This window comes from Athene cunicularia (genome assembly GCF_003259725.1).
Source record: "Athene cunicularia isolate RWA chromosome 7 unlocalized genomic scaffold, athCun1 chr7_part1, whole genome shotgun sequence".
In the NCBI taxonomy this organism is placed as follows: Eukaryota; Metazoa; Chordata; class Aves; order Strigiformes; family Strigidae; genus Athene; species Athene cunicularia.
In genome coordinates this window covers 3,467,490-3,479,973 of record NW_020799107.1, presented here as the reverse complement: position 1 = coordinate 3,479,973, position 12,484 = coordinate 3,467,490, and the positions used below count along the sequence as shown (strand labels likewise).

The window sequence follows — 12,484 nt, the reverse complement described above, 5'->3', positions numbered from 1 at the left end:
GTGGGTGCCGGGGACCCCCACCCCGTGCCGTGGGGCCGGTGTGGACCCCTGAGCTGTGAAGGGCGGACTCGGGGCCGGGGGTGGTGGTGGAGGAAGCGCAGACGCGTGGCGTGGGGAGCGCGTGTGCCTCGCGGGGCCGCCCTTCCCGCTGCGTGGGGTCCTGCCCACGCCTTGAGCTTCCACCGGGCTTGGGGTCCCTCCCACGTGAGGCTGTGCTGTGCGTAGGGGGTCTGTGTTTTGGCTCACGGGAGATAGTGTACAGTAGCGTGTTTTTTCTAGCGCCACTACTTGCATAAAATATTTTCCAAGAGAAGTGCAAGCTGTGTCATCTTACATTAATTATTAAAGGCAATCTACGTGATGTGCAGTTCTGCCTTGGAAGTTTTGCATCTCTATCTTCTCCAAGTCCACACCTAGTGCAGTTAAGGATGGACATTACAGCCTGGTAGTGGTGTGCACAGACATCTGTAAGTGCTGCAGAACATGTCCCTGGGCCAAGGGGTCCTGGTTTGTCCCTACGTGACAAAAGTGCATGCAGGTAATAGAATGGTAAGACTACACATGCTTGTGAAGTTAATATTTGAATTAATATTCCTTCACCGAAATCCTGAAATATTCTTAAAGAAATTGGTCAGAGACAGGTGTTTCTAGCCCCAGTTTGTGTCCCTGGTAATGACTGGTAGCGGATCCCAGGGACAGTAGAACAGTAAGGTGAATGGATTGATGGTTCACCTTGAACCATCTCACTCTGCTCTGTACATCCTTAGCATTATGCAGGTCTTGAAAAAGTCTTGTTCATTTCCCACCCCCACCATCTCACTGTTTGCCCACTGCTTGTTTGAGCCCAGGTACACTTAGTATCTCTGGTAGGCTTCTACAAGAAGTTTGACAGCTTAGCTGCAAGCCTCATGAAGACCCATCTTCTTTGTGTGTTTTCAGAACACGTCCCTTGGCTTTCCTGTAGGAAGCCCATGTGTCATCTTTTCACTGCTTATGGGTCAGCATAATTAAAATCTAAACCCAAGCTGCTTTCCCAGGCTTTGCTGTGTTTACAGAAAAGCAAAAGACAGAGGAAATAAGACCAAGAAAGAAGTACCTTGTTTTAACACTGACCAAAGTCTTTGTTAGCCTAATGCTAAGAGGAAGTCTGGAAAAGATTCCACCAGGCCAGTTGTGAAGGCTTCAGCCCTTAGCTTATTAATAGTTCTGCTTTTGAGTTGTGGTTTTGAATTTTATTTTTTTTTTAGTATGAACTTACACTTCTTTTTGTTATTCTCCTCTTTCTCCCACCAAATGTGTTAGCTGCTCACCTTTGTTCAAGCCTTTTGTTTTGAATTAGCTCTATACATAATCTTTTGGAACAAAAAAAATACTCTGCTGTGGCTCGGGTAGGTGGGGTTTATAAAGGTTGTACTTCCATTTTCAGTGAGAAATACGGCACCATAAAAAACTTAGGAAAAAACAGTATGCCAACTGTGAGGGTTATTTGAGGATGCCGAAATGGTGATTTATTAAAGAGGTAACATTTCCTTAAACTGAGCTTTTATAACAGCTTCCTACAGCTAGCATCAATTAGGGAAATCCTATAATTTCTAGTATGTCTGGTAAACCTGTGTAGTCACAAACCAATTATACACTTTTAACCATTTTTGGCTTTTGACAAAAGGATATATTTGAAAGTCAGATGCTTGTTCATTGAGCTTTACTGCAAAATGAACAAGGAACAGTTACATAAAACATACAGCATATAGTTACAAACAGGGAAAAAGCTGGAAATAGTTTCTTTTCAGTTCAGGCTGTGCAGGAATTCCTGGTGGCACATTAGCAAGGCTGCTGGATACTTTCATTCTTATTTTTCTTAATGCAGAATTATGAAAATCTTCCTTAAGCATTGGTAAATGGTACATTGCGTGTGGAAGTTGCTCCTATATGAAGGCAGAGTGCATGGTTCAGAAGAAAAGTGAAGTTCTTAAAAAGACAGGTTTCTGGACTAAATTTACAACTGGGCTAAGTCAGTTCAGTCTGTGTGTTCTGCTGATTCCAGCACTTCACCATCCAGCAGCGTATAATGTTTGAGTTGTGTTTGGCGGGTGGTTTGTGGACCCAACCAGGAAGACAATAGTCCTTTTTACACTTTTTTTTTTGTTTGTTTGTTTTGGGGGATTAGTTTTTCTATTTGGTTGTAAGGTCATGATTCTAGGATACTGAAATAACCTATGGTGTCAAAAGACAGCACTAAGGTTTTCTTGCTTGTTAGCTTGCCTGACAGTCATCATGTATAGAGAGTAGGAGTTGCAAGTGAAAGCCTAAAATGTTTTGTGCAAAGACTGTACAGAAATTTAGAACAGTTTAATTCCTCATAGAGAGAATAAATTACAAGGTCTGTGGCTGATGAAATAACTAGTATCCCATTGCATGACCAGATCCCCTTGTGCATTTTTTCCTAAACATCTTCTACCACCACCTTATCCCTGCTATCCTGCCTTCACTCCACCTGAAACTTAATATATGCTGGAAAGGAAAAGTATCTGAGCTTAAACTGAAAGTGGTCATAGACTGGTAGTTTTGATTAATGAAGGCTATGGATTGAAATGCAATCATATCTATGTTCATGCCTAAATAATTAGAACACAATAAACCAGTACAATCTAAAAATATAAGCTTGTATATTATTTAATAGTGTTCTACTTTCAGTGTAACTGTGCATTGTTCACTTTAAGTGTGCATTATTCTTACATCTTATACTGGACAGTAGCAGGATCAGACATAGTTTATCTTAGTATAAGCTATTTCTAAATTACATAGGCCTTGATTATGGTGAGAGGGAGCGGCAAAACATGCGCAACCTTGATTTTTAAAGTATGGCTAAATTGCAGTAATGATGGGTACTAGTATATGGAATATAACAAAATGGTTAATGGAAATGTTTTATTAATTTTTTTTCTTAATGACAAGGAGAGCTAGCACTCTTTTTTTTTTTTTTTTTTTTTTTTTTTTTTTTTTTTTTAAATTCTGGAGGTACCTTTTAAAATTAATTTTGCTTTGGTACCCAGACCAGATTTCCAGAGAAATAACTGTATAGTACCCAGTCAGTGGTTCATCTTGCTGTCACTCCTGTTGGAATGTACATATAATACTTGCAGATGCAAGAAACTGTTAGAAGTGTGTTTTCCTTAGACCTTTCATAATTTCCTTAGAGGCTGAGGTTTTGAAGCAACAGTTCTTGTTTTCACCATAAACACTTTGACATCTACTATTAAATGTCTGGTCTAAGTTTATAAATGCATAGTTTTGTCTGAATCTTCCTAAGTTCTTAGGTAAATGGTTGCCCATGACTGTTGATGGGATCAATGTCTAACTGCAAGTGGACAGAAAGTAGTTACTTAGTGACTTGACAGGTCTTTATACCTCTTAGTTGAAGTTGTCACCATGTTACAGATAACTGATCTCCAAGATGCCTGTTTTAGGTAGAGCTGCTACCAGCTGTGGGTTGCAGCACTTGCAGCTTTCACAGAATCATAGAGTAGTTTGGGTTGGAAGGGACCTTTAAAGGTCACCTAGTCCATGGGCAGGGACACCTTCCACTAGATCAGGTTGCTCAATGCCCCATCCAACTGACCTTGAATGTTTCAAGGGATGGGGCATTTACCAGCTCTCTGGGCAACCTGTTCTAGTGTTTCACCACCCTCATTGTAAAAAAATCTCATCCTTATAGTTAATCTAAATCTGCCCTCTTTAAAACTGTTACCCCATGTCCTATCCCTATACTCCCTGATAGTGTCCCTCCCCATGTTTTCTGTAGCCCCCTTTAAGTACTAAAAGGCTACTATAAGGTCTCTCCAAAGCCTTTTCCAGGCTGAACACCCCCAACTCTCTCAGCCTGTCCTCACAGGGGAGGTGCTCCAGCCCTCTGATCATCTTTGTGGCCTCCTCTGGACCCCCTCGAGCAGGTCCATGTCCTTCTCGTGTTGGTGCCCCCAGAGCTGGACACAGCACTGCAGGGGGGGTCTCATGAGACCAGAGTAGAGGGGGAGAATCCCCTCCCTCACCCTGCTGGCCACACTTCTCTTGGTGCAGCCCAGGACACAGTTGGCTTTCTGGGCTGCAAGCAAGTGCATGTTGCTGGTTCATGTCCAGCTTTCCATCCACCAGTACCCCCAAGTCCTCCGTAGGGCTGCTCTCAATCCCTTCGTCCCTCAGCCTGTACTGATACTAGGGGCTGCCGCGACCCATGTGCAGGACCTTGCATTTGGCCTTGTTGAACTCCATGATGTTTGTATGGTCCCACCTCTCCAGCCTGTCCATGTCCCTCTGGATGGCACATCCTTTCCCTCCAGCATGTTAACCATACCAATGCAGCTTGGTGTTGTCAACAAACTTGCTGGGGGTGCACTGAATATCGCTATGTCTTTGATGAAGTCATTAAATAGTACTGGTCCCAGCACAGACCCCAGAGGGATTACTGTTTGTGACAGTTGTGACCTCAGATTTTTGACTGGTGTCTTATGGCTAATAATGAGCCTGAAACTGTTATTAGCATATGTCTGTATCTTCTGTTATTCTATAAATCCTGTTCTGCATTTTGGCAATTACATCTTGAAGTACAAAGTAGGAATGTTTCACTGTATTTGAAATTTAATCTCTTTTATATTGTAGAAATTATAATTCAGGTTTTGTTAAAATGAAATCCCCTGTGGAATCTGGTGTAAGCATCATAGTGATGCACGAGGAAGAGCTGAAGGAAGGAACGATATGGAGCATAAAATCCTTGTACTTGGAATTCTTGCCTTCTTTTTTTTTTTTTTCCTTGTAATTAAAGCACAGTGTGGAGCATCCACCAGTATTCTAGTCCATAGGTTAGAATACCACTGAAGAAGTCTAGTTGTGTAATAGTCTGGTTTTTAATTTATTTTTATTTTTTTTTAAGAAGGAAAATAAGTATCAAAAGTCATTGTTCATGAAATGGAGTAAACTGGAATTTCCACTTTTAATTCAGCTGTGGAAATAGCAAGTTCCCTGACTTGAAAAACAGCTCTTTACAGCATGTGCTGAACAACACTATCTTGCTAAGTGTGCTCATGGTACTAAAACATAGCTTTTAGGTTAAGTAAACATTAGTTACTAACATTGCTGACCTGATAAACTGCAGAGCAAGCCTTTCCACCTCTATTTAGCAGATAAACTTTATCAAAAGATGGACTATTTGACAAAGAGCAATTTTCTGTAAATATATTGAACGCCATCCTCTTTGCTTTGGCAGTCAGTGCAGAACCATTGTTAAATTAGCTGACTGACCCAATATTGAACAGCAACAGATGTGAAAGATATGGAAACTATGTCAAGAGAGAATTTATGCTGCAAAAGGTGCACAGTCTCTTTAATAGATTAAAATCTTACAGGGAGGCAGATAAGAATCTTGGTCAAATGTCTGAAATTTTTTTCTTTACCCTTCCAGATAGAAATTCCACAATTGGAACAGCTGTAAAATTTTGAGTAATAGCTCAGAAACTTGTAATTAAATACATTATGAGTTAAAATTTTTCAGTGTTTTTGCCAATTTGTTCTGTAAAAGTGGAACACAGGAGTTTTCTCTGTCAGACTTTGAGCAGGTCAGTAATGAGTCTTGTTACTGGACATTCCTTAAAACATGAAATCTCAGTGGTTTGGGGAGCTTAGTTAAATACTCTGTAAATGGGGAAAACGTAGGGGTGTACACTGTAATTTAGTATAGCTTAAAAAAACTATGTAGCTTCAGAGTTAGGATGCAGATACAAGATGAAGCTTTAATTGTTATGTTAGTAGTTTTGGTTCTGTTGGCTTGACTGGACATACTGTTCTCAAAAGATCGAAAGTGCAATGTGCTGTGTGGAAGATTTGAATTTACTTTAAGAAAAAGGGTGTTCAGTAATTTGCTTGAGGTAGTTGCAAGCATTTTTCTGTTGAATTGCCAGCCTGTCTGTGCATTAGTCAGCCAGCATCATTTTTAAAAAAAAAAAAAAATCCAGACTGGAATACAAGGAAAGTTCTGTTGGCTTACAATGCTGTCTTCTGTTCTTAGTATGCAAGTACAGTGTTTTAAATAAATTTGAAAATGAGAAGTGAGATTTTTACTACTGGTTTTCACTGCTAGTTTGTTATGAGGAAAGGAGGGAGTTGAGTCCGATCTAGAGGTTGTCTTAAATTTAAAAGGGTATTTGGATATAATCAGATTTTTATTAAAAATAATCATAAATCAGACCTGTTGTTGAGCTAGATTAAGCTAGTATTAGGAGAGGAAGGAGGATTAAGTGTCAGTTTGTAAAATTGTATTGGCCTACCTAGGGTCTGTGCTTAGTTGTAGTGTGTTATTTTTGTAGTTATACCCCTGAGTACTGATATTCAAAGAGTTACTAATCTTGTGAAAAGTTTCATGACTAGAATTTATACCTGCTTTTTTTACACACATGCATAAATGTGTAAAAATAGATAAATTGTCACTGAGCATTCTAGTTTCAGGCAATAACTTTTCTGTATTACAGTGCAGTAACGGTATTGGTGATATTATTAGATTATAAGATTGAGCTTTAAAATTGATGGCTAAAATAATGTAAGACTGCATACTCTTCATTTTAGTTAGTTTATGTTTACATTTACTAGAGAACTGGTTTATTTTGGGTTTTTTTTATACTTGCTTGTCAAACATCTGGCTTTCTCTAAACTGACTTTGTCTAGAAACAAACCTAAGCACTTGAGGGGACTAAAATACTTGATGTGAAGCCCTTTGCTATCACTGCCCCTAGCAGTTTGTAACATTCCGGCTGGATGCAACGCTGCCGTACCTGCAGGGGAAGGGTAAGGAACCGAGTACAGACTTGTGCTCCTGCCTGCTGCGGGGTGCTTTGGAATACCAAGGAAAGGTGAAACTCTGAGGTTAAACCTATAGAGAACTACCAAGGACTTTGAGGTAAAGCTGCCAGTGTTGCAGCTTTCTTTTCTCTCTTGGAAGGAGTCGATGCTTAATCTGGTAGGTTTCCTTCACATTTCACTTAAAATGGAGATGTAAGGTACAAAATAACCCCCAAAACAGCAGGCATAAAGGAATCATAAGAAAACAGTTAACACATGGAATACTTGGAGAGCCAGTGTAGTTACATTATAAACACAGTGACCATTAAAGATGTATCTGTGCTGCACATTAACTTGGCACATTAACTTAACATTAACTTACCCACGATGAGAGTTACTGTTTCTGGAGCCCAGGCTGGTTCTGGCTACTGTGTTACACTGAAGATGGCTTTGCTTGCTTTCAGTGTAACTGATGTGGCTTACATAAGCTTCTAGAAGGACAAGGACTTTAGGACTCCTAGGAATTCTTAAAAACAGGGCTGTTTTGAAGACAGTAATACACACTCATCATATATTTTTCTTGCCTGTGGAACCATTGGGTCAATCTCTTAAGCTTTATTATGAGGCATGTAGGTCTTTGAGTCTTATTAACATTTTGTCCTTTGTGCAAGTAACATGTCTGTCCTCTAGTAACATCGAGAAGAGGGAAACATGATGAATCTGCTCCAGAAAATTTCTAAATATAATCTTAGCAATAGATGTATGTCAGCAAAAACATTACTGTGTTGCTGTTAAGAATGTTTGCTATTGTGAAGTATATATATGCTACTTTTATGATTTTTTTTCCTACTTAAAGCTGAATTAAACACTGTTCACTGATACAAGTGTTCTTTGAAGTTAGTAGCAGCAGTTATATTGGTAGTGAAAGTCATAGAATCATAGATTGGTTTGGGTCGGAAGTGACTTTAAAGACCATGTAGTTCCCACCCCCCTGCCACGGGCAGGGACACCTTCCACTAGCCCAGGTTGCCCAAACCCCCGTCCAACGTGGCCTGGAACACTGCCAGGGAGGGGGCAGCCACAGCTGCTCTGGGCAACCTGTGCCAGGGCCTCACCACCCTCACAGGGAAGAATTTCTTCCTTACATCTAATCTAAATCTACCCTCTTTCAGTTTAAAGCTGTTATTCCTTGTCCTATCCCTACCCTCCCTGATGCAGAGTCCCTCCCCACCTTTCCTGTAGCCCCTTTCAGCACTGGAAGGCCGCTGTAAGGTCTCCCCGGAGCCTTCTCTTCTCCAGGCTGAACACCCCAACTCTCTCAGCCTGTCCTCACAGGGGAGGTGCTCCAGCCCCTGAGCATCTTCGTGGCCTCCTCTGGACCTGCTCGATCAGGTCCATGTCCTTCTTGTGCTGGGGGCCCCAGAGCTGGACATGGTACTCCAGGTGGGGTCTCACAAGAGTGTATTTTCTTGTGAATAATGCAAAAATGTGTCTAAATACAACTATGCACTAATCTATGCATGTGTGTTTTCTTCTTTTTTTCCAGTAAAGTGAAGCAAGGTCTCCTTCCTAGCTTAGAAGATCTACTTTTCTATACTATTGCAGAAGGACAAGAAAAAATACCAGTTCATAAATTCATAACTGTAAGTTTACTGTTCTAGAGTGCTGCATGAAAGCTAACTACTACAAGGGTTTTTTAACATTCTAAATACAAGAGTACAAAGCAAAGAATTTCTGGTTTGCTGCAACTTCACACCCCCCTCCCCATGTCTGTAATTAAGTAAGAGAATGAGTGTACTAATATTTTTATTCACTTCTTTGCTGAGAAAAAGACTATCCTTGAAAGCATCTGTGTCTGTGTCTGTGGCAGGGCTGGGTAGTATCTGCACTTGTGTGAAATGTAATTGGAGCAGCGTGGATTTCATATGACATTAATCCTTTGACATAAGACGCAGATGGAAATGGTGAAAGGATAATGGCAGAAGGAAATGGTGAAAGTATCAATAAGGTGTCAAAATGTCTCTGTGTTGATAACACAGTGGTGGGTCTGTTTTACCTTGATAAATGAGACCGAGCAGTAGAGAACTTGATTGTAATAGCATATGTTTTCATTTTAGTAATTATTGTTTTATTGTAATAGGCACTCAAATCTACAGGATTACGTACATCTGATCCCCGATTGAAGGAGTGCATGGATATGTTAAGACTGACCCTTCAAACAACTTCAGATGGTGTTATGCTGGACAAAGACCTTTTCAAAAAGTAAACTTTCTGTCAATAATGTAACTGTATAATTCTGAATGAATGTTGTCTGTGTGTTACTGAGTGCTGTCTTAGGAAAGACTTAAGGTATATAAATCAACATGTAATTAGAAAGGGGGTCAGACACACACTCCTGCTGCTGCAGTTTTCATATGTGTTTGTTCTTTAGTTTCATGCAGCAGGCAAATTGTATGATCTCCACAAGAGTTTAATGTATCAATATTGTTTGCGTGTGTATCTGACCCCATACTGCAACTCTTAGATCAGATGCCAAATCAATTAACTGATGCAGCATGGAGTGTTTGGTATGAGTACATAAAACCTCTCTTGCTGCATCATCAGTTTTTAATTAGAAGTTCAGGATGCTGCTTCTGTGTAGTGAGATGTTCAGAGTATGTATTTGATTCTAAAAGTGAGTATATGAAAAATAGGTTAAATTTCAAGATATATAAAGATGAGAGCAGTTAGGACTGTAGACACTGCTTCGGTCTGTTTTGGAAAAGATTTATGTGCCATATTTTAGTCATGCTTTTTTTTTGAGAAAAAAGTGGTCACTTAGCTGAACAATGTAAGCACTGTTCAGGTTGTCCTCAGTTCATTCCAAGCACACTCCTTTCCTCCCCTACTTACAGTTTTTGTGTGCCAAGAGATTGGAAATTTAGAGGTTCTTAAATCTTGAAATTAAATTTGTAGACTATTCTTGAGCCTGTATTTTTATTCTGTTTACAGAATATATGACATGATATCTAAAATTTGCTTCTTTCATGAAGAGCATACTTTTGTCAGAATTGGTACATTTTTATTCTGTATCATTTTATGAATTTGTGAACTAATACAGTGTAGTACTGTCTCCTCTCAGTTACAATTTAAAATATATATGTGTGTAAGAAAGATGTGTTTACATATAAATTGCATATATTATATACATATAAGTGTATAAAATATGTAGTAAACAGTATGTGCTTATATATTTACATAGTTTATGTAAATATAAAACATATATGTTATGTATTTTTAAATACATTTTTGGAAATACATTGAGGAAAAAATGAGTATCTGTGTGTGTGACAAAATAACAAACCAGTCAACTCCTTACCTGAATGTGGGATACTTCTTAAAGGTACAGCATGGTCTAACTTTATTCTTGTATTTAAGTTTAAGACCGGATCTTCACTGGTTCTGATTTGTCAGCACAGTAAAAACTAAATTGTTACAGAGTCAGAAACCTTCCTGGGTGTATGGGAAGGAAATGCTTTTGCTATTATGCATTACATTTATACTAGAATGTTTATTTATAAAAATAAACTATGAATCATGTTTTAGGCAAGGGCCCTATATTAAAGAAAGGACAAGTGATTTCAGCAAGATTTGCCTATGTTCTGTGTCACATCTCTAGGATTTTGATTCTGTGTGTTAAGGGAGTGGTTCTTACTATCATAATTTGTAGAAAACTTACATGGTTGCTTCTTGTGAAGGAAGTCTTGAACATAAAGACTATACAGAGGGTAAAGAGGTGAATCTCTTTTCACATGGCAGGTTGTCATTTGTAGCAGTAGGAGTTAACCTTTTTTATAAATTAAAGATCCCCAGCCTTCAGTTATCTGTTCCTCCTAGGCACACTGCATTTGCTGTTTAGAGACTCATACAAGGTTCCTGTATTTTTTTTTTCTTCTCCAAGTGTTTACAGTGTGAAACACCTCTCCTCAGCTGTACTTACCTCAGGACTTTGAAGCTTCAGTTTCCTAAATGTAACAGTCAGTGGTGTAGTTGTCCTGTTGAATTTGAACCCAAAGTTGCTAGATCAAGGATAAGTGATGTGGAATGAAGTGATAGCATACTCTTTAACTAAATCAATCAAGTCCTGTAGAAATCACCTGTAAAATATGTTCATGCATCTGTTCTGTCTGTCTCTGTAACAGAAATTTCAACAACTTTTTAGTGGTCCTAAACATTACGCTCCAATTTGACTAAAATAGCTTTATTTTAATTATTTTTGGCTTTACAGTGCTCCCCACTTAAATAAAAATTTGGAAAAAATCTTGTTACAGGCAGAACAACTGGGGGCTTTAACATTTCATCTCCAGAGCTTCTTGAATTGAAAGCCTCACTGGAGCACGTTTCAGAGTGCTTGACAAATTTTTTGAATTATCTGTTCATGTTGCATCTATATAACATAACAATGTGGTGTTTGGGTCATGAATGTTACCTCGCTGAGAACAGCCTGCTTTACTGTAGGCAGGTCAGCATGCTAGTTAGCTTGTAATTTGATTTTTTGTTTGTTTGTTTGTTTTGTTTTGTTTTGTTACACCCTGGCTATGGTGCTACTTAATAAAGTAGTAGTACTATCTAACTATTTTTAGATGTAACAGACAGTTTAACGAATATGGAAGACTGTATATGCTAATCTTCCTTATGAAGTGTGCACGTTTTGACATACCCTATTTTTTAGATGTTTCTATGACACTGTAGTTAGTTTGTAGAAAAATTTCTAATAATCTTTGTAAGAAATCCTCCTACCCCTCTTAACTTTTTCTTTAACTCACAGCTTGTTCCTAACAGAAAAACAGAAGACTTGGAAAAAGCCCTATTTCTTAACTAACAATATTTTGGTCAAGGGAGGGGTGGGAGGGGGCGGGGAAGAAAGGCATGAGGCAATCACAACTGAGTTATTTGGCAAATGGTATACACTTGAATGAAATGATAGCTACTGCCTAACAGTTATAACTCCGAGATTTAAACCCAGTTCTTTTTCGTAATAACTTAACTGGCTCTGTAGACGTAGCCTTTGTCATAAAGTGCTGTCTGTCCTCCTTTATTGACCTAGAACTGTGGGTTTGCTAGCCACATCTCTGATCTGCAGGTAGGAAGCAGCAATCTGGGCATGCTATGTTCTAAGCATAAACCTGACAATCTCTTGCTGGATCTCAAACAGAGTTATCTGTTTGTGCCGAGTGGCTGGGCTGTGCTTTCAATCTAGGTAGCAAATCCTGAGGAAAACTTTAATTTTAGATCTGTGTAAGCAAGGTATTAATTAATGTTTTCAGCCTATTTGAGCAATTAGAAAGCTTTTGACAGAAGGTGTAGAGGACTACGGCTATGTTATAATATTAATACCTTAATTGTCAAAATAATGTAACTTTTTTTTCTAAAATGTCTAAATGTAGTGAACACTTCTACAGACCTAGTCATGCCAGGTGGAAATGAAGTTTCACACTCCTTTCTGTAACGCTTATATGGTAGCTTTTTAAACAGGAAAAAGGGTGTCTATTCAGCTATATAGATAGCTGCACAGTTTTTCAGAATGAGTGGGATTTAGTCTGTGTTTTCAGCAGGTATCTACTTTGTGTAGGGAAGCAATGATTGGCAATTCAAGCCAGAACTTGAAGAATAATGGATT

The 12,484-nt window shown here is 39.0% G+C and overlaps 1 protein-coding gene across 2 annotated transcripts in view; it reads left to right on the top strand.

Annotated features, from left to right (window-relative positions):
• The first annotated feature begins 8,372 nt into the window (after positions 1-8,372).
• Positions 8,373-12,484, top strand: part of GLS (glutaminase) — a 59,777-nt gene continuing 55,665 nt past the window's right edge. For both annotated transcript variants that reach the window (XM_026853111.1, XM_026853112.1), the window contains exons 1-2: positions 8,373-8,468; positions 8,966-9,087. In XM_026853111.1, the coding sequence (XP_026708912.1) occupies positions 9,017-9,087 (71 nt within the window). In that variant the 5' untranslated portion in view covers positions 8,373-8,468; positions 8,966-9,016. The remainder of the gene's footprint in view (positions 8,469-8,965; positions 9,088-12,484) is intronic.